The sequence below is a fragment of the Phoca vitulina genome, unplaced genomic scaffold, assembly GCF_004348235.1.
Source record: "Phoca vitulina isolate PV1807 unplaced genomic scaffold, GSC_HSeal_1.0 scaffold6, whole genome shotgun sequence".
Classification (NCBI taxonomy): Eukaryota; Metazoa; Chordata; class Mammalia; order Carnivora; family Phocidae; genus Phoca; species Phoca vitulina.
In genome coordinates this window covers 32,381,564-32,403,807 of record NW_022589709.1, presented here as the reverse complement: position 1 = coordinate 32,403,807, position 22,244 = coordinate 32,381,564, and the positions used below count along the sequence as shown (strand labels likewise).

Sequence of the window (22,244 nt, the reverse complement as noted above, 5' to 3'; positions counted from 1 at the left end):
AGGACGTCAAGATTTTCTTTCTGGTATATACCATTTCCCTACTTTATCATTTTCAAAATTTTTTAAACTGGTAGTAGTATTTAAATATAGCAGACTCTGAGAAGGTAGGGGAGGAAAGCTTATAGGATACACTGATAAAAGGTAAAATGATTTTCCACAGAAATATTAACAGAAGGTTGTATGCCTGACAAACACAGTAATACATAAACAAAGAAATGTATTTACTATTCTAAGGAACAAACATATTATAGTAAATTCTCACTTCATGCCTTGTTCCCTCCTCTGATTACTATTTAAGAGTCAATACCATTCAAAAGGACTTCTTTAGGGGAATTCTGAAAGAATTTTTGAAAGATACTTATGGGGAAAATTCAGAGCTAACCTGATGAGTGCTCTGAAGTTCAACCAACCCTAACTTATTTTTTCCTAGCTTTCTAGCTCCTTCTTCTCATTGTAATTATATTTATATATGTACACCCATTAGACAAGCCTCAAGTTTCTGCCACATGGGAACAATAAACATACTTAAGGATTACTGTGAAGATTAAAAGAGATGTAAAGCATACAGTCTGATATACTGTAGGAATTCAACACTGACAGCTATTAGAAATAAAAAAAGGGGGGGTCTTTTTCCTGAGTTCAAGATCAGAATCATTACTTCAAGGACTACTTTAGCTGTTCTTCGGAATGTCATAACTGTAAATATAAATATGTAAAATGCCTATGAGTTAAACCTACAGATATACTAAAATTTTCAATATAAATTCCTTAATAAAAATAGGGAAGACATGATGATTACTAATTGGTGCTATGTGCCAGATCCTGGGTTCTCATTTAATCCTTTCAATTTCATATAATAAATAAACTGAGGCTCAGGGAAGAATAAGTTACAAAACCAAATACCAATACTAAGATAACCAAAGTGTACAAATTATGAATACATATAAAGAAATGAAAGAAAATTCAGAAAATGAAAGCCATGAATTTCTTGTATGATAGGAGTGATTTATTTTAAAATAACATTTCTATTTGTGCCATATGTTTATGTTGTCTACTTGCTCCTCCCCACTCACCCAGTATCCATTTTGTTTGCCCTTTAGTAGTATATTAACTGTCCTCCAGGTTTCACTGGTATATGCCCAGCTTTTAGCTACATGTGGCCATGTAAACAGGTTCCAGCCAAAGGGATATGGCTAGAAATGGTATGGGATTTTTACATCACAGCCTTAATAAAGTGGCTTGCCTTAGGATGTGAGGGCGATCTGGCTGCGACATCTGTCACCCCACTGATCGCCAGGGTTGATTCGGCTGATCTGGCTGGCTAGGCGGGTGTCCCCTTCCTCCCTCACCGCTCCATGTGCGTCCCTCCCGAAGCTGCGCGCTCGGTCGAAGAGGACGACCTTCCCCGATAGAGGAGGACCGTTCTTCGGTCAAGGGTATACGAGTAGCTGCGCTCCCCTGCTAGAACCTCCAAACAAGCTCTCAAAGTGGCTTGCCTTAAATCCTACCCCTCCCCATTTTCTTCCTGCTGGCTGAAAAATGGCTAGTAGGGCAAGAGAAGCCATGTATTAAGATTAAGTTTAGCAAAGCTGTCTCACTAGCCACAGTACCTTAATAACCTCAAGGGGTAGCGCTCACTTATCTGAGAATGAAAAAGAAGTAACTATTTGAGCCCCTGTGTTGTGAGATTTCCAGCATATAGAATACCTTAACTGGTTCTCTAATATACTATAATAATGTTTATGCAATAAACATTTTTAAAAGAATAAGTTCTGTACATGGATAATGTGAATTCATTGGCTCATCTCTTCAACAAACAAATATTGAGCAAGAATTTCTAGCAGAGACAAAATACCATGGGAAAAAGTAAAACATGAGAATCAAAGATACAAAAATGGACTGATTCCTGATTAAAGAACTAGAGATGAGGGAAATGGCTTTATGGAGGGAGTGATTTTAGAGATCAGTATTGGTAGTATTCCCCATACTTTTCACTCTGGAGAATGATTCTTCTCTGAAAGAACAGATAAAACATTATTTAAAATTATCACATTCTTTATGTAACCTTCTCCAATTTCTCCAGGCACATCACTGTTCCAACCCACATGTTCACAATATTTTGCTCATATGTTATTAGTAATGCCTTCACAATATTTTAATTATAATATTTAAATATTTAAATATAAATATTTAATTATTTGTATACATGTATTTCTTTTTTTAAAGATTTTGTTTATTCATCTGACACAGAAAGAGCACAAGCAGGGGGAGCAGCAGGCAGGAGAGGGAGAAGCAGACTCCCCGCTGAGCAGGGAGGCAGACGCGGGGCCTGAGTCGAAGGCAGAGGCTTAACCAAGTAAGCCACCCAGGTGCCCCCATGTATCTCTCTTCTAACTACATCCTGGAATTCAATATGTCAGGGACTTCATTTTAGTTGTTTTTATAGACCATCATTCACTTCAACAGGACTAGAGAAACAATATGGAAATTTGTAGGTATTGAGAAAATACTTAAAACTAAAAAAATGAATTAGTGGCCAAAGGCACTGGCTTTCAAACTTTTTGGACTATGACTTATATAATACATTTCATATCATGATGCAGTATACACATGCACGCACATGCACACATAGGCATAAAAGTTTGATGAACTAGTACTCTACAAAAGGAACCCTGTACTTTCTATTCTAGTTTACACTATTCTCTTTCAGTAAAAAAAAAAAAAAAAAAAAAAAAAAACTGACCCTAATCCTTTAACATACTGCAACTTACTATTTAAAATGTATTACCCTAGAGTAGTCATTTAAAAAATGAGAAGAGTTCAGCTAGATGATAACTAAGATCGGACTACCTTTAAATTCTATAAAATTACATCGTATTAAAATCTGTTGGGGCACCTGGGTGGCTCAGTCGGTTAATTGTCTGCCTTTGGCTCAGGTTATGATCCCAAGTTCCTGGGATGGAGCCCCATGTTGGGCTCCTTGCTCACCAAGAAGTCTGCTTCTCCCTCTGCCTACTGCTCCCCCCCCACTCATGCTCTCTCTCTCAAATATATCTCTAAAAAATATTTTAAAATCTGTTATCCGCCTTATCTTTTATTATAAGACATCAAATAAATATCAAAGGTTTGAGAAAATCTGGAATGTATCTATCCATCTGTATGGTTCTGAAAACCAACTAATGCCATTGCTATGTGAGGCACAAAATAGGAACCCAACAGTTCCTTTTAGCATTCTAAGTTACCAATCCAAATCAAAATGCTACTATAAACTCAAAGTACAGTATGCTTCTACCACCTTAAAGCCTCCAACTGTCTAAATGAGAATAAAACTGCTAGAAATAGATGCTAGAAAGAGTCACATTTAGCATGACTTAATTTTAAAGATGACTGTTTGGGTTTAGACATGTTGAATATGAGGTAGAAAGTAAACTCAAAAGTTTCTCTAGTAAACATTCAGAGAATCAGATGAGAAATAAAGGCTACTATATATACATTTGCAAGTCACTAAACAGTTTCATAAAATACATATAAAATTTGTTATAATATTAATAATACAAATCTCTAATTTTGTAATTTTGGGTTATTTTTAGATGGGGAGGAGAGAGGAGAGGGAGGGAGAAAAGGAGAGAGAAAGAGAGATGGGGAGAGGGGCAAAGGGAGAGGGAGAGAGAGAATCTTAAGCAGGCACCGCGCCCAGCGAGGAGCCCAACACTGGGCTCGATCTCACAATCCTGAGAGCACGACCTGAGCCGAAATCCAGAGTCAGACGTTTAACTGTCTGAGCCACCCAGGTGCTTCTCTATTTCTGTAATTTGTAATTGTAAACAAGCAGACAAAGCTTAACCGGTAACATTTGTTTTCCCCATTAGTATTATCTATCATGCAGAAGTCTAATCTATGTAGAAACTGTATTTCAGGGACGCCTGGGTGGCTCAGTCAGTTAAGCGTCTGCCTTCCACCCAGGTCATGATCCCAGGGTCCTTGGATCGAGTCCCGCATCAGGCTCCTTGCTCAGCAGAGAGCCTGCTTCTCCTCTGCCGGATCTACCTGCCGCTCCCCCTGCTTGTGCTCACTTGCTCGCTCTCTCTGACAAATAAATAAATAAAAATCTTAAAAAAAAAAAAAAATTGTATTTCAAAATAATCTTCAAAATAATTGAGTGGGTGGATTTAGAGATTAAACTAGATTGGCCATGAGATAAAATGTGAAGCTAGATGATGTCTACATGAGGGTTCATTTTACTACTGTCACTACTTACGCATATGCTTGAAATTATCATCCACAACTTTTAAGTTAACACTAATAATAAATGTCTATATTTAAAAGCTCAATTTTAAAGATATTATCCATTTGATTAATTTGTTTTAAAAAAGATTTTTGGAGTATGTATATGCTTTTTATTATTTTAATGAATACTGTTGCAAAACAACTAAGTTCCCAGCACTATATGCTTTACTTTCTAATAAAATTATTTGTAATTTGGTATTTCATCAGTCTGCAGATACACATAGGAGGTGCTGCACATAACAACCACCTCCAATTACCGTGAGCAGTTCGATTAAAAAAAAAAAGAGGTGAAATCATCAATGTAGTATAATATGACTGAGATAAGTTACTGAACATTAGGTCAATCCTTTGGTATAAAATACAGGCTAAAACTGGAATAAAGAGATTATTTACATTTTTCGTACTCATATACAACTGTAATTCTTTTCTTATAAAATTTCCTTTCAGGGGTGCCTGGGTGGCTCAGTCGTTAAGCGTCTGCCTTCAACTGGGGTCATGATCCCAGGGTGCTGGGATCCCTTGGGCTCCCTGCTCGGCGGGAAGCCTGCTTCTTCCTCTCCCACTTCCCCGGCTTGTGTTCCTGCTCTCACTATCTCTCTCTCTGTCAAATAAATAAAATCTTTAAAAAAAAACTTCCTTTCAGATCAAACATCCTCCTTTTATAAATGCAAGATTTACTCAATGAGAAATGGGAATACTGTAGTAGTTGCATCAAATGGCAATAATCATACTACAATCTACTTCAAGCACAAAAAGAATATTCTCCTTTCAAGGAATTTAGACTGTAACTCCACTCTTGTCCAATGGCCCCATTGCTTCACACTAACAGCTCTTCAGCACAGTATTTACTGCCATCTAACAGCATTTTCCTGAGTATAAAAGTTAATCTGCTTTTTGCTTAAGCCTGTCAAAATACCTCACCATCATAAAAGCCACATTATCAGAACTTTTAACATGTAGAAAATCTAAGATCACCAGGGTTTTACACATTTCTTTTAAAAACAACAACAAACCTCATTCTGACACTGGGCTTGATAGAGAAACTATCTGCCATATGACCAAACTTCTCTGGCTCCCACCTTTGAATGGCTGCACGCTATTACCTCTTTGTATTAACTATAACCACTTGATACTACAAATACTTAAATTCAGTTTCTTCACTATAAGCCTCATAGGAGAATCTCCAATTTTAATATCTCATACAATCTACCACAAAGTAGTTGCTCAATTATCTAAATTAAGTATCTGAAGACAGAGAACTGTACTTCTGAAAGCAGCAATGAGAGTTGTGAAATAGATAACATGAATGGTTTTCATTAAGAGCTGCCACTATTTTTGTGCTGTATAGACAATGGATGCCAGAAGCCAGTACTGTTTAGCCAGAACTTACCATGTCTCTGTACTTTATTCTCAATGATAACTTACATATCAATCTATCCACAGCAAAGAACTCTCAAATGCAGTTTAACATTTACTTAAAGTTGACTTTTGACTAAGCAGTCACCTCATATCACAATGACAGATAAGATACCCTTAACTATAAACAGCAATTTTCTCAGCCATTCATATGTAAGAACTTGAATCTGGTACAATAAATTTCTAGAGTATCTCTTTAAACCAGTGGTTCTGACCAGTCCATTTATATGAGTATTATTCTCTCAACACATACTGCATTTATTCAGGTATCCTTCCCTTTTTAAACTCCTTCCTTCACTTGGGACTAAACCATACAATAACTTCAGCATAACACTGAATAAACATCAGACTAAAGAACTGCAAAGCCAGCATCTCCACCACATTCTTTATTAGGGAACTTGCACTCCTTTATTGGGGGCCTATGACTCTGTAAAAACCTTCCTCTCCATCCTACTTCTGAATATATACTATTTGTTCTTCCTTTCTTTCCAAACTAAATCATTTCTTACCATTAAGGTTATAAAAATTAAAGAGCTCCATGAAAACTTTCCATATAGCCCATTACATTACTCCAGTACTTTGCCCAATTCCATTTTCTTTCACCTCATTTGTTTACCTATATGGTTCCATGAATTTGAGTATACTTACTTAACCTGATGGGTGTGTTAAAACCTAGCTATTGCTCTAAATTATAATAATCTTTCTTCATTAACATGGCAAGATATTGAATGATTCCAGGTGAACAGCTTCTCCTATATGCATATGAATTTAATATGCATACAAATCTCCTGGGAATCTTGTTAAAATGAAAATTCTGATTCAGCAGATCTGGGACAAAGATGGGAAATTTTAGGGTGAAGGAATCATTCTGCACAGTAATGGAATAGAGGATAAATGATTCTGTGCATTTGTCAAAACACATGAAACTGTACATCACAGAGAAAATGTAATACATGCAACTTTAAAAGATCAACCTGCGACTGAGGAACACAGAATGAAATGCAAACTGTGCCAAATGAATCTAACTTTATTACAAATTTATGACAACCACACTGAAGAGGGTGCGAGGAAGAAGCTAAATTTAGTAACTTTAGAAAACAGTGTTTTGACTAGAATCTGTAAGGCTAAATATAATATGAACTGTATACTGTACATAAACATTGTATTCTAGTTGATAAATTTGTTTCTTCTGGGAGTATGGCCTAAAAATTCTAAAACTCCTTTACCTGTATCTGACCTTGAAGTGCATGATGGGATGGTGGATGGTATGAGCCAAGTTTCTCTCTGAAGGACATTGAAGTTATAAAGGAGCAAGAAAGGAAAGTTAGGATGAATCCTGTAGTACAGAATTAGACATCAATACGAACTCATGTCTACCTTAATATGCATACTAATAGATACCAAAACTAGAGATATGTAGATATACTTGGTTTAGTATATATGCATATTCTACCTAGCTCTGTCCGCTTTTTCCACTGCGAGGACCTAGAAGCGGTGATACCTGGGTAGCAACAAGCATACCCAGCACCCAAACCTTGGTTTCTAATACCCTTTTTTCCAATAAAAGGATCCAGAGCTCTTTGGAGAAATGGCTGATTCTAGGGCAAAAAGATAGAGGAGTATGTAAAAAGGATACAGAGGCCAACTTGAAAGATAGCACTTGATGGGCAAGGCTAAAACAATTTGAGCAACAAAATATATAACTTACTGGATTATAACCCAAAGTATAAAATTCATATACGTAAGTCCAGGCTTATATAAATGAATGATTGAATAAATGGAGGAGAAAAGACTTCTTTACAGAGGAATTCCACTTAATATATGTAGATACTCTCTCCTAGCAGGAGACAGAACTTAATTCCAACCTTCCCCCCAACCATTTGCAAGAGGGATAGAGATAGTGACTTGCTTCCAAAGAATACAGTATGAGAAGAAAAAAGCAGTAACTTAAAATGGCTAAGTGATGAAGGTTAATATCAGTAATATCATGTGGATATTACCCTTTCCATTTATGTGACTAGAAGAGCACTTCATCTGTCATATTCTTTCCAAAAACTGATAACCCCAGTTTATCCTAAACATCAGATAAATTCCAGCTGGGGGATATTCTATAGGCTACCTGGCCAGCACTTCAAGACCTAAGGAAACCAAGGGAAGACAGAAACTTTCACGGACCAGAGGATACTGCAGAGAGCTGACAACTAAATGCAACATGGTACCCTAGATTGAACCCTGGAACAGAAGTGGCATTAATAGAAAAACCAATGAAATCCAAGTAAAGTGTGGAATTCAGTTAGTAGTTTCCCCTTCTGGAGAGTAGGAATCATAATACTGCATACATCACAGGAGTTTTATGAGGATAAACTATGATAAATTCATGTAATACTCTGTGCACTCTGTTTACCATGTCTGGTTCAGTCAGAGTAAGAGCTCAATAATCACTGCATGCCACATTATCATCATTTCAAGAGAAATGAAATGTACTCAATCTCTTGCTGGCATGGGCCATGACACCATCCTTTGGGGGTTCCCAGGAAAAAAAATAACAATATCAGTAACAACAACAAAAAAGTGGCAAGGTGCTGAATGACTCCAGGCAAATAGCTCCCCCTGTGTGTGTGTGTGTAGATATATACACACACACACACAGGAATTTAACATGAACACAAATCACTTGGAAATCTTGTTAAATCAAGATTTTAATTCAGAGGGATTGGGGTGGGGCCCAAGGCTGTACATTTCCAACAAGCTCCAAGAACCACAACTGCAGCTTTAACTTTTCTACTTATACATTTTTTAAAATTTTCTGTAAGAAAGATAGTTTTTTCTATTTATTCTTTATCTCTTCCCTGCAAAGAAATACTCTTTATTTTTAAATATAGAACCATACCAGATGTAACCAGTCACCAAGATCTTAAATAAGGAACTACTTAAGCAGTATAAAAAAGGGGCAATTACCCATTAACATTTGCATCCACATTATCTCATGCCTATGTAGATAAAAGTAATGTATTTGAAAGTCAAATCATATACAATTCTCTTATCCTTACCAGTTGGAAGTCTAAACACTCTAAGGTAATCTAGATTAATCACAATCCTAGGAAATACTATGAAAATTTTAATTCAGTAAATCGCATTTGGAGAGAGAGTAACCTATTACTAAAGCTCCTGCTTAACAGTTTATTCAATTTTCAAAATGTTAAGAAATGGTACTTAATCTCAGATCATCTAGGATCGTGTATAGGATATTTGAGGAAAGAAAAAACTAATAGGAATAAATGAAAAAAGTACATATAGAGCTGAAAAACAGGGATTAACAGAAAATGACGTAAAAGAGCCATACTTCCCGCAAATAATGACATCATGGAAGAATTTAAAAAACCAGTTTCCTTAACTCAATGATTTCTAGCTATTCTGACTTTATGATTTCATGTTTTCCTGCCTTTCTTAAAATGTTTCTTAGCACAAACGTTTGAAATTTAAGAATGAATTGACTTTAAAACTCTGAGATAACTGCAAAGTAAGCTTAGAAAATACCATTTTAACTGGTATTGCCTTTAAAAATTATTCAAATTTACTTAGTGAAAAAAAATGATTTGGATGACAACAAATCTTTCTGGTATGTGTTGTGTACATAAACACAAAATTGCCAAAATTGGTGTACCATAGTAGTTTTCAACAAGACATTAACAAATAAATACATGGTAAAGAAACATGGCCTGTGTTCAAATTAACTTTGACTTGGTGTTCCTTAAATTTAACAGGTCCTTTAGACTAGACTTCTCAAAGCCTTTTAAAGATGCTGAATTTCTATAAAAGGAGATTTTCATTTAGAACATTTCCACTGATCATATTTCCTACTCATTACTTAACACGGAACACTTTAAAAGTTCAGATCCAAAGATTTTTGAAGTATGTAACATTAACAAAAATATTCTCTATAAACCAAGGAAATTTGTGTGACACAGAGTTCTAAATAAATATAAAATTTACACACATATATATTTAAAACATATATTAAACATATTAAATCAAGCATTGTTAACACTATGAAAAGCAATAATGAAACAAAAGAATTCTAAGAATCAGGTTAATAAAGCTCAACTGCCAGCCACATACTAACTATAAATGGTTAAGACCATTGTAGCACATCACAAACAATTTCCCTCACTCTGTAAAAATTTTTCAAGAGCATCATATGTAGATACTAATTAAAGTGACTCAAATAAATTATCAAATTTACATGTACAATTTTAGATTAAAAATTTAATCTGCAGGCAAGGAGAGAAATTGTTCTGAACATTAAGCATGTACTAATCACCCAAAAATTAGCAAATGTGACTATGTATTTCTGGTCTTCATCCACAAATCTATTCCTGGATTAAATCATCATTCAAGAGAACTTTAAAATAAAAAGTCTAACCAGGATTTGGAAAACTTGATTTTTTTGTTTTTTCTCAAATCCACAGCCGGGAATCAGTATTTTAAAATCTTCCAAAAGCATCTTTAGAAAGCTTAACTTCAGTTATATAATAAACTTTGTGCTGAGTTTAAACTGATGTGCAGGTGCATCCTGACCCACATTTCTTAGTAAATAAGTTTCAAAATTGTCAGTTATAGCATAGCTAAAGAGACATCTTCCTGTGTATTCTTCCTCCTTTCACTCAATGGTCATAGACAACTTTCCACATGGAAAGAATCAAAGAACATTTTTTAGTATAAAGCTAATTATACCAACCAAAAATGTCAAATGACTTCTTACTTGATTTTATTTCATTTCATAATGGAATTTCCACAAAGGAAGAAAATCTAAAGCAAAAATCCATTTAAAAATTCTACCCAATAAAAATCAAGTTTTACTTTAAAAACTATTTACAATATATTATCAATTTTAAAAGCAGAGCATATCTCTCCTCTCTTCACTCTATATTAATATTCATAGTTACTAGAAGTGGGTTTTTTTGGCAAGAAAATCCCCCTACCTATAAGTTCATGTCCTTAAGCACAATCTCCTTTCTCTGTACTGCCTTGGTATGAAAGCTTTTTGGGGGGGCGGGGTGCTGGGGAAAATGGTGGCTGAGGGTTGGTAACAATAACAGTAGAGCAAAGGAAAAGGACAGCATAACAGCAGTAAGGAAGAAAATGAAAGTAGACGAGAAGCAGGTCTCCCTCCTTCTGATAAACACCAAGGCAGTTGCAAGAACAAGATAACTTGACAACCACACTTCTCAGAAGCACGTAAAACCTGTATAGTAGAAATAATAACTCACAATAATTAGGGAATATGATTTGCAATTATTTCATAAATATGCACTGTAAAAGATTTAAGTAAATCTGATTTCACAGGGTTTAACTTTTTTCACTTATACTACCAAATCTATCTTATTACTCCCCTTTAGATACGGCAGCAAAATACATAAAACATCATTGGAACAAGTAAGGGCTCAGAATGTAACAGCACATGACCTCTCTGAACACTCAACTAGAGGATTTACTCTCAAGAGTCTTATTTCCTATTTTGTGAGTAGTTTAGTTCCTGTGTTTCCTCTAGATATTTCTACCTATTAACCATTTCATTGCTCACTAACAAAAGAATGTGAACAATGAGACTCTTCTAATCACTTATATAGTCAATATACCTGTAGAGATTTGAATCAAATATGAGATTCAACTCTTCCAATTTAGCCTCTCAACTCTGTTGATTCTTGAACTCTATTGTCTGAAACCTTATTATACTTTGTAAATTAAGTGGTGGGATGAAACTTCAAAACCATTCAGTTTAATTCTTTTTTTAAAGTTGAGACGATCATTCAAAGAACTAGTTAAAGCAGAGTGTCAACTCAGGTTTTGTAATGTTTAGACCAATACCTGTTCAACTAAATAATGCTGCTTTTCATAATTGCTCCTTTCTCTCTCTGTGTTCTTGTTATCCAAACAGTCTGCCTGTGAAAGCTGATAAAGTACACCTAGCATGACCAGAAAATACCAAGTTTCAAGTCAAATACTTATAACACTGCTTCCTTCTCTATCCAACATTTTTTCTGAAACCCTCCCAACTGCCAAAACTTTCCTGTTTCTTGTCCATCACATTTCTCTACCACTGTAATTAATGTTCCAGTTATGTAGTATCCTATGGTACATAAAACATGATGCTAATTATAATAAGCAAATAGTGAGTGCTTATTATATCAGGAACTATTTTAAGCCCTTTCCACATAACACCTCACTATTCCCAACTTTAAATAAGACAAATAACACTGTAATTCATGTTCTCCAAGTGAAAAAGACAAAACCTCAGAGGTAAAGTAATTTGCCCTAATTTACACAACTAATAAAAAGTAGAACTGGAAAAAGTAATCAGTCAGTCTGACTCTGATGCTCACATTCCTGATCTCTACTGATAAGTCTATATGTAACGACATGGATTCCATCAATGTGCAGGTAACTCAAAATTTGGGGGTTAGAGAAGAATTTAAAGAGTCTTTGTATTTAAAGAGGTTTCTTACACAATAAAACAGCTTAATATGGCTTATTCCCATTAACTCTATCTTCTTTGCAAAGACATGGCCCAAGTAACTCATTCATATATAATTAAAACTCAAATTTAAAAAGAAAATTGGGGGGAAAAAAAGGGTTGCAGCAATATTTTAACAAATGTCCAGATCAGCGTTGTCCAAAAGAACTTTTGCAATGATAGAAATGTTTTCTATCTGTGCTACACATCATGGTAGCCATTAATCACATATGGCTTTCAGCGCTCGAAATGCGTCAAGTGTGACTAATTGCATTTTGAATATTTTGTAATTTTAAATAGTTTAAATAGCCACATGTGGCTAGTGGCTACTATACTGGACAGGAAAGGGATAGAAGACAAAATGCTAGAAAAAGGTGAGTAAAGAACTCCTTATTGCCTTTATTTGGAGAGTGAACTAACAGTCAAAGCAATTTAAAGGTCTCTTTTTACTTGCTTTAGTTTCAATAACTGACCCAAACAATATAAACCTCCAAAGAGATTTAAGTCACCTAAACTTTCCATATTTAAATTCATCTTTGTGTATCTCAATGGAAAAAATAAAACCTGTATTACCAATAAAACTTCATGTATCAGAAACTTTTTATTACTGTTTGGATAACTAAGAGGAAGAATCTGATCTGAAAACTCTGCCACCTACTAAGAAAACTAAAGAGTCATTCAAGTTTTACATTCTCTTCATAATAAATACTTGATAATAAAGTGCTTACCTTGATTCTCCACTACTGTTTCTAACACTTTCTTCATCACTGTGTCCATTCATTGTAAATATCAAGAAGTTTTAAAATAAAATATAAATCTTCCCAGTTTAAAAGATGAATACAAATACGAACTCCTTAAACATCGAAAATTCACAGATGAATTTTCTCCAACATTCACAGGCTTCCTGGGCCCTTTTTGATTCACCTAAAGAAAATATATTGAGAAAGTAAGAAAATTTCCTATCCAGGAAAAGATGAGTTAAGTCTATTTAGAACTCATACAAATCTACCTAGGCCAATTAAATTAGAGATGGTAAGGAAGGGTTAGCAGTCTTTCACTCAAAATACTTAGGCTTCTATTAACTACATTCCTGACTACTTACTAGAATTTAGCACTACTGCTTATTTTTGACAGAAGAAATTAAAATATTTGTGGAGTGATAAAACTTTTAAACTGACTGCAACCGTGTAGCAATACACATATATACGCATTATACAGAAACAGATAACTAAAGCAAAGTGGTAGTATGTAATATATATATATATATATATATATATATATATATATATATATATATATATATATCAAGAACAGAAAAAGAAGTCTTATTAGAAACTTGGTCAAACAAATGAAGGGGAAAAAAACATTACCTTTAATCAAGCACTAATTCCTATTACCCAGAACTTCATGTAACTGAGTGAGGGAAAGTTTTGAAAATGCTCACATGAGAACAGAATAAAAGTGTATCATACAATTTCAGCGAAAAATGTATAGGTCAAAACAAATGTATTCTTTCGCAGGTAAACCGAGAGTGGAGTGATAAAATTTAAATAGTATTTATCCAGTTCGGACTTGCAGAGGTTCCATTAAAAAAAAAAAAACGTAATAGAATATACAGGAGGATTAATTAAGACATGGGCTTGGGGTAGAAATCATGAGCCAAGACACAGCATTTCCACCTTTCAAGATTTCAGCCCAACACTGGAGAGTCACCTACGAGCCATCCACGAATAAACAAAGGAGATCTCTGGCAGGGGAGGGAGAGGAAGAAGCGGGGGAAGGAGACGTCAGATCCTTCCCCAGCCAGAAAGTACCGAGACAGGCGACTGAGAGCAGAGCTGTCCGCCGACCTCAGCAAAGAGAATTTACTCCTACGATTATTTCCACTCCACAAAAAAGAGGGGGGGAATACGCTGTTGCCAACCCAATCATATTAAACTCTGCATCTTGATCGGTTATTTTAATTCTCGAGACTACAGTCCAGTAGACTCTTTCCAAGAAATGGTCATCCAAAAAGTAACTATTCCACGCAACATTTAGTCTCAACGTTAAATATTAATTCCAACTAATCAAAGAGCTTTACTATTAAACAATGATGTCTTAAAAATCCAGGTACTCTAACAAACTGCCTCTCTTACCCAAAGTCTCTCTTCACCGAGAAAGTTCACAACTCTTTCCGTTCTTTCCTTTTCACTCCTTTTCGCCCCTCAAAATGGCTTTCTCCGTACACTGTAACTTCCTTTTCCCCCCTCATCTTCCTTCTCCGAGTAAGTCCTCTTTCTGAAACCCTTCTCACAACCGTAAGTTCTGAAGCTCCAGGCGCACGCAGCTCTCTCCTGCCTTTCACGCGTCTTAACAATGACTCTTCCCTAAGTCGCTATACCTCTTTGAATCTTCCTTTTCTGCGCCCGTCTTTTAACAGTTGCTTCGCTCCTGCTAAGTTTTCAAAGCGGTACTCGAAAGGAGGCTGGAAACCTTCCTCCTCCCTCATCCGTACTTTGCAGCTTGGCTCCAATCAGCCTCCCAACCAGACGCTCACCAACCCCCCCTCCAACCCCGTCCCTCTCCGGGCCTTCATCCCGGTCCCCGGGTCTCTCTTCCCGCCTCAAACTTCCCGCAGACCCGCCCCGCGCCCTCCCGGGCTCGCCCGGGCCGCCGCCCCCTCCCCCTCCCCGCCGCTCCCCACGTGCTGGGAGTCCGGGTCGCGGCGGGACCAAAGCACCCGGCAAGTGCTCGCCGCTCTCCCCTCACCGCTCTCCCCTCGCGGCCCCGCCAGCCCCAAGCCGAGGAGGCCCGGGCTCGACTGCCCAGCTGCCCGCCCGTCCGGCGCGAGGATGCGCTCCTCGGCGCCGGCCTGCGCTCGCCACTCACACGCCCCCTGTGCACCAAGCCCGTCAGCCCCTGCCGGCCTTCACAGAGCCGCCCCGGCCTTCGCCCGGCGCTCGGCCGCTGGGCCGCCGCCCGGGCACCGCGCCGCCCCCGCCCTCCGCCTGGCCGGCTCCCGTCCTCCCCGCCACATCCTGACCCGCCCGCCGCCCCCTTTCTTACCGGCGGGCGTGCAGGCTTCGCGGGGCGGAGGGAGCCGACTCGGGTCGGCGGCCTCCCCCGCGCCCGGGCCCGCGGTCTCTGCCGCCGAGTGAGTCCTCGGGCTCCGGGCGTCTCGGGGTAAGCAGGAGTCCGTGAGAAGGAGGGGGAAGGGGAAGGACGCAGAGGGGAAGGGGAAGCCCCGGGCCGCGGCACCAACGCGCGATCCCCTGCGGAGCGGATCCAACAATCAATTCATTATTGAAGCACCAACGGCGAAGGCAGCAAAAGCGAGAAGTAACGAGCCGTCGTCGTCGCCGCGGCCACGCGCGCGCTCCCGCTCCCGCCGCTTATCGGCTCCCGGCAGCCGCCATGACGCCGAGAGAGCGAGCGCAACCGTCTCCGTCGTAGCCGCCTCCGCCGCCGCCACCACCGAGGTCGCCGTCGCCTCCGCCTCCCGCGCGACGTAAGCTCCTCTGCTCACTCCCCTTCCCCACTGGGCGCGAGGCGGGCCGGCGGGCGAACGAGCGCGCGCACGCCGAACACCTCCGGCTGGCGCGCCGGCGGTGGGAGGGGCTACGTTGTGGAGTCGTGGGGTGTAGAAGGAAAGCTATTGGTGCTGAGGAGGGCGAAGAGTGAATGCGCGCACGCGCATGGATGGGAGCGCGCACGCTGGCCGCGCGGAGGCCGCCGGACTCTGGCCACGGCCGTGGGCCGCTGGTCCTTGCTCGGGCGCCCTCTCTTAGTGGCCGGGAATTGAATTCCGGGAAGTGGGAGCTGCAGGCTCGCTCCGTGCGGGTATGGACGCTACTGTCACTCGGAACGATTACGCAAGGACGTCGCGGCGGAGAGACTGAGAAGCTACGGGGGAAGCAGGAGGGTGGGGAAACGCTAAAAACTACGTTGGGGCTCGGAGTGCCGCGGGAGGGCCAAGTTGGATAAGCCGAGGGAGCAGGGTCTTGCGTGGAGTCTGGTTGTCCAGGCCTGGAACCATAGCTCCCTCGGCCCAGTCTGAGCGCCTGTCCGGAGGGGTGGGGAGGGGGCTGTGCGTCACACCAGGCAGCCTGGGAACCCAACTGTTGGGCAACTGTGGTCACCTCCCGCCGCCTTCTACGCTTAGGCCACCTGTGACACGGGCTCTCTCGGGGGTCTCATGCCCCGAAAGGGCGGGGCTCCTGAGGAGACGGAGAAAAATAGAGACCGAGTTGTCCTCCTGTGATTGATTCATTTGTGGGGAGCCCTTGCCTGGTTCAGTAAAAAGCTTTTACTACCTTTCTAAGTCCCTTCCTGGAGGGCGGGGTGGAGGGTGCGGTGCCGACTCGCAACAGAAAAGCAACTCCGGGACGTTAGTAACTGTGTCGGTTTAACCTGCTGCAATTTAGTTGACGGTTTCTTTCATAACTGTAACTGCGGGCCTAAGTTACAACCCTTTACAAGTGTGGAAGGAAACACCTTTCAAGCACGGTGGTGTCCTGCTTCACTCTTTTTGAAAGCATTTTTTAAATCAAAATTCTTTCATACTTTTTTTTTTTTCCAATCCATTGGTCAGTCTTGACTCACCCGAGGTTAATGATAAAACTCTAATCCTATTCGCCAGTGATTGGATTTGGTGCAAAGGCCCACCTTCCAAGCCCAATGGGTTTGAATGTGGTACCTGCATTCCCAAAATAATTCTTTTCGTCTGTGGGAAATACTCATGTTTTAGTCCACTAGCTGTTGAAACAGTTTGGTTTAAAGCCTTCAAAAAGATCTCAAAACATAATTCCAAATATGTGTTCATTGTATGGAAGGGTATATTCACCTTTGGGAAGTAGGGAAAGGCAAACAAGTACACATGGTCTACTCGGAAAAAAAATGTTTATCATGAAGTAGTAAAACGTAACACTACCATAATTTGTAAAATGATCTGTGCTCAGCCATTTTTTTAAAATTTTCTTTTTTCCTAGTTATTAAATAGCTGTAATGCTGGGTTATGAAGAATACGGTCATAATAAATACCCATTTCTGAAGTCCCTAAAAGTAGGAACTAATTGCTAGTTTTTAATGTTATGCTTTGAAAATATGATTAAGGTGCCTTAAGGATAGGGGCTTCCTGTGCCTCAGACTAATTTCTTTATTGGATTACTAGAGTGGTAAGTAAAAGGAAAAAGCCCCAGAAAAACAGTAACCATTGCAGATAAAGAATTTTGTAATCAAGAATGATTTGGATAATAAAGACTTGAATTATATCTGTACTACATTTTATCATTATCTTACAAAAAAGAATTGTATGAATTATATATATGTTTTCTGAAAGCACATCACAAACCTTTTTAAACTATGCCATTTGGATGTGACATACTACACATAAACTCTATAGACACTTTTTTTGCAAAATAAGTCTTAATAAATTTGTAACAGAATACTGAACCTGTGAGATTTATATTTCTGGTAATATCATAATATACTTTATGACTCCACAGAATTTTAGAATTACTGTTGAGAATGTGGAGAAATACAAGCTATTTGTGGAAAATGGGAACAGTCTTGCCAGTTAAGTTTTTTAAAAGTTATTTGATTAATAAGGCAAGAGTAGTTTTTTTGACCATTTGTTATCTGCACAGTTAAATTTTTAGTTTCACTTTGTTTGGACAAACTGTCGTTATCTCTCTCTATTGGTACTAAAAACAATAGACAGTTGATAATCTCAGCACATGACTAGCAAAAATCCTTGAAAATTAATGTCAACCAGGAAGTCTTTATTATTTCCCATTTGAGAAATTTCATATTCTTTGGGAAGCATATTATGTTTACAAAATCTAGGACAGCACATTGTGGGACCTTGATTCTGATATGCTCTGCTAGGACTAGTTACTGATGGGTATCCATAGGTGGAGATAGATTGAGAACCACTTACCCAGAATTGTGAGATGTTCAACATAAAGACAATGATAACTCTTGCTTTTCTCATGAATGTTTTGGATGCCAAGATAGGATTTTAATTCCATAATTATATTCTTGTTGCCTAGAGGATTTGTGTATGAGAAGCTGCTAAAACAATCAGAACAGTATTAAAATAGCCTAGAATCTAAACCTATGTCATTATCCCCCAGATCCTTCCCAGACAGAGGAATAGCTTTCCAAATATACTTAAAATTTACAAAGTCCTTTATAAATAGAACCCATGAAATTCTAAGTCACCTTATAGTGAATATTTACATTTTCTATTTTTTTAATCATTAAAATTATATGACAGGAGCTGTGGTTCCCAGTGTTGAACAGGGGGCAGGAGTCGGTAACTGAGGAAATTTTTTCCTAACTATGCATGCTGGACACTCCCTTTCCTTTCCTCTTCTGATACGCAGAATTTCTAGGTTCTAGATAGTGTTTAGAAATTTTTTTCTGGATTTTTCAGATATCCACCAACAGTTCGTTCACCTTGCTTATGGCCATTGTATATGGGGGTTTTACTGATAAATTCTTGAATCACAAGTTAAATGTCAAATGGAAAGTTCTTAGAGGTTATACCAAGAGGCAACTATATATAAAATCTAACCATTGACCTGTATGTAAAGATTCTACCTCCTTTAATTTCAAAGTTAAGTGCACCCACAGAGTAAGAAAAGTAAGTTTAGCTAACTAATATCAAATTGGTGCATTAATGCTGTATTATTCCTCTCCTGCAGATCCTTTAGTTGCTGTTCATTTTACCTGGTGTATGCCCTCTTCACCCTTTCTTAATCTCTACTACTTTATTTATATAAGCCCCAATTTCTCTACGTCTTTCCCTCTAGCTCACCCTGTGCCTTCCTTCAGACTTGAAATCTAATGAAATCACTCCCCTGCCTTAAATATGTATTTTTAAATATACTACAAATTTGCATAAATAATATTTTAACTAGTCTTTTCACAATCTCACCCCAGCATTGCCTCCCATCATTCCTAGGAGACACATAACACTCTAGCCACACATTTCTTCAGGTCATTGGAAAGTTACCTTTAATTGTAAATGGATATAGTCCATCTATCTTATGAAGTAGTCTCTTACAGGTTTAAGTAAATCATCAAGGATTGTTGAATGTCCTGATGCAATTGTACAGACACCTTATGAGACATGTCAGGCAGCTCTCCACCTCCCTTTTAGGACATCAAATTGTGTATTCTGTAAGTGCAGCATGTCTTTGTATTATAATAAAGCATTTGTTTCCATACTACACTGTGAGCCCCTTGAGTGGGACTCTCTGTGTCCCCAGTGCACTATTGTTGACATTTATTCAAAAAATTGCATACCAGACTTTTTGCTAGGGTGGGGGTGATTGTGGGGGTATTATAATAGAGCAAAAACAGATACTTTCAAGAGTTAAAGTCTAATAGAGGAAACCATCATACTGCAAAATCATAACTGAGAAAAATGGTATGAAGAATCAATCACATGAGAATTCATAATGGAGAGCCCTAGTCAGAAGAGTCTCCAGGGGTGCCTGGGTGGCTCAGTCGGTTGAGTGTCTGACTCTTGGTTTCGGCTCAGGTCATGATTTCACGGGTCCTAGGATCAAGTCCTCTGTCAGGCTGCATGCTCAGCACGGAGTCTACTTGAGATTCTCTCCCTCCCCCCCTCCCACTCATGTGCTCTCTCACAAGCTCTCTGTCTCTCTAAAATAAATCTTAAAAAAAAAGGCTCCAAAGGAAGTGACATTATTGGAGAACTGAAGCATTAATATGGAGTAGAAAAGCAAAAGAGAGGTAAAAGAGCTTTCCAGGTAAAAGAAATAAGATGGGCAAAAATTCTGGGCCAGAGAGATGGGGTCAACTTACAATCCAGTTAGGATTGTAAGGATAGGCATTTTTTACTTTCAGAGGCACTCTGGTTTGGACTACAAGGAGCATAGTACTGCTGGAGCAGACAGAACTGAGGAAGATGAAGCTGCATAGGAGCCAGGCTCTTCAGGTCCCAAAGCCAGGTAAAGAATTGGGTTTGGGGCACCTCAGTGTCTCAGTCAGTTAAGCGTCCAACTTGATACCAGCTCAGGTCATGATTTCAGGGTTGTGAGATAGGTTCCATGCTAGGCATGGAGCCGCTTGGGATTCTCTCTCTCCCTCTGCCCCTCCCCACTCTCCTCTCTAAAAAAATAATAAGTAATAAAAATTGAGTGGGTTCTTTTCTTGGAACAAAGGGAAACCTTTGAAGGATTTTAAACTGTGGTAATGAAGGATTTGTAAATTGGAAAATTTAGCCGAAATTAGTGGCATGTCAAAGAAAACAATATTCTTAAGTGAATTAGGCTAAAAGATAAATAACTTGATGGACCAGGGTAGTGTTATGGAAGAGAGAGTAGTTTTGGAAGGAAATGTCCACAGGGTTTGTTGATGCAATTGGATTCAGGATTAGGAGGAGGAGGGAAACTGTACATACAATGGAATGGAATAGAACTGAATGGTAATAGCATTCATTTCAGTGGTAATATATTTGGAGATGGGTAGGTGTGAAGATCATAAATTTGGCACTTACTGAGTTTCTGACACCTTTGAGTCATTTAAGAGTCTGGTATAGAAGTCTGGAGCTGAGAAGGGAGATGGACTGAATAAAAACTGTTAAGTGTGTGGGGAGAAATTAAAGTCTGGAGTATACATGAAATAAACTTGAAAGACAGTCTAGGAGTATACAGTCAAGAACTTGAATTAATTTTTGGCTAGGTGGAAGAAGATGAGCTGGATAAGGAGTTGCAGATGTCAAGTGTGTTGTGCAATGGATAACAAAGGCATAAGTACTTCAAGGAAGGAGTGGTGAATAGTGTATAACGCTATTGAGAATCATGTGAAATAAGGTCAGCATATCTACTGGATTTAGTAACATGATGAACATCTGTTACCTTAGAACTATTTTGTTGGAATAGTAGGGCCAGAAGTCAGATTGGAGTGGAATGTGTTAAATGAATCATTGAGTCTAAAATCATTGACTTTGACTTGGGAGGGAACATGAATTGTTGGGGGAAGGGTTGTGGATTTTTACTTGTTTAGGTGAAAGACTTCAGGTGTTTCAAAAACAATGAGAAACGTCCTTTTGAGAGAGAGGTTGATTAGAGAAGAGTTAGCAATAATTAGGTGAAAGGATTAACGATAGCTGGAAGGATTAACAATCATTCAGAAAAAGGAAATACATTAAAAGTCTGATTTAGGAAAAAAAATAATTTTTTCAATCAGGAACTAAACACTAGATACCACTATTTATAGTTATGGGCCCCAGGTGGTCATTGGTATGATTTGAGAGTTTCTGTGAGCCTTCTATTCCCCAAATTTATGTATGTCTCATATTCTACTAATGTTTGAAAAATTGTTGGTAGAAATCTATTTTAAAGCATATACTCCTGGGAAGAGTAATATGTTAAGAAGTTCTCAACTGTGCCAAAATTTAGAATTAAATTTTGGGTAGCTTTGCCATAAAAATGTTCAAGCCCTACCTCAAGAGATTGCATTCCATTGTTTTAAGGTGGGTCCTTGGCCTATGCATTCTTTAAAAGCTCACCTTTTCTTAAAGATGATTCTGTGCTATAGCACTGGAAAACTATGGGCATCATTGTATTAATATTGCATTGACTCAAAACAGTTTAGATAGAGTGTGGAGAGTCCAGGACACTTATTTTTTATAATAGCGGTTATTAATGGGGCAAGGGAAGATTTTGCCCCACAGGTGACATTTGGCAATATCTGAAAACATTTTTGGTTGTCACAATGAATGGCAGGTGCTGCTGACATATAATGGGTAGAGGCCAGGGGTACTGCTAAAGATCCTACAATGCACCAGACAGCCCCAACAACAAAGAGTTACCTGGCTCCAAATGACAATAGTGCCATTGTTGAGAAACCCTGCTATAAAGAACGGCAAGCTAAGTAGTATTTTTTAGTGAAATCTTAATGGGTAGAGTTGTGGTTTGGTAAGGGTGCTAATGAAGGAGGATCTACTCTACCCAATAACTTAGCCTAAGCTCAAACTTATTTATAATTAGCAACAAAAGAACCTCAAAAC

General features: G+C 38.6%; 1 protein-coding gene across 3 annotated transcripts in view; it reads right to left on the bottom strand.

Annotated features, from left to right (window-relative positions):
* CHD1 (chromodomain helicase DNA binding protein 1) overlaps positions 1 to 15,774 on the bottom strand; it is a 74,137-nt gene extending 58,363 nt beyond the window's left edge. Inside the window, exons 1-2 of one of the 3 annotated variants that reach the window (XM_032403936.1) lie at positions 15,266 to 15,774; positions 12,946 to 13,141 (exon numbers count right to left, since the gene is read on the bottom strand). In XM_032403936.1, coding sequence (XP_032259827.1) covers positions 12,946 to 12,998 — 53 coding nt within the window. In that variant the 5' untranslated portion in view covers positions 12,999 to 13,141; positions 15,266 to 15,774. Of the gene's footprint in view, positions 1 to 12,945; positions 13,422 to 15,265 lie in introns of those variants that run through there. The other 2 variants (XM_032403938.1, XM_032403937.1) reach the window with 2 other exon arrangements.
* Positions 15,775 to 22,244: the final 6,470 nt, after the last annotated feature.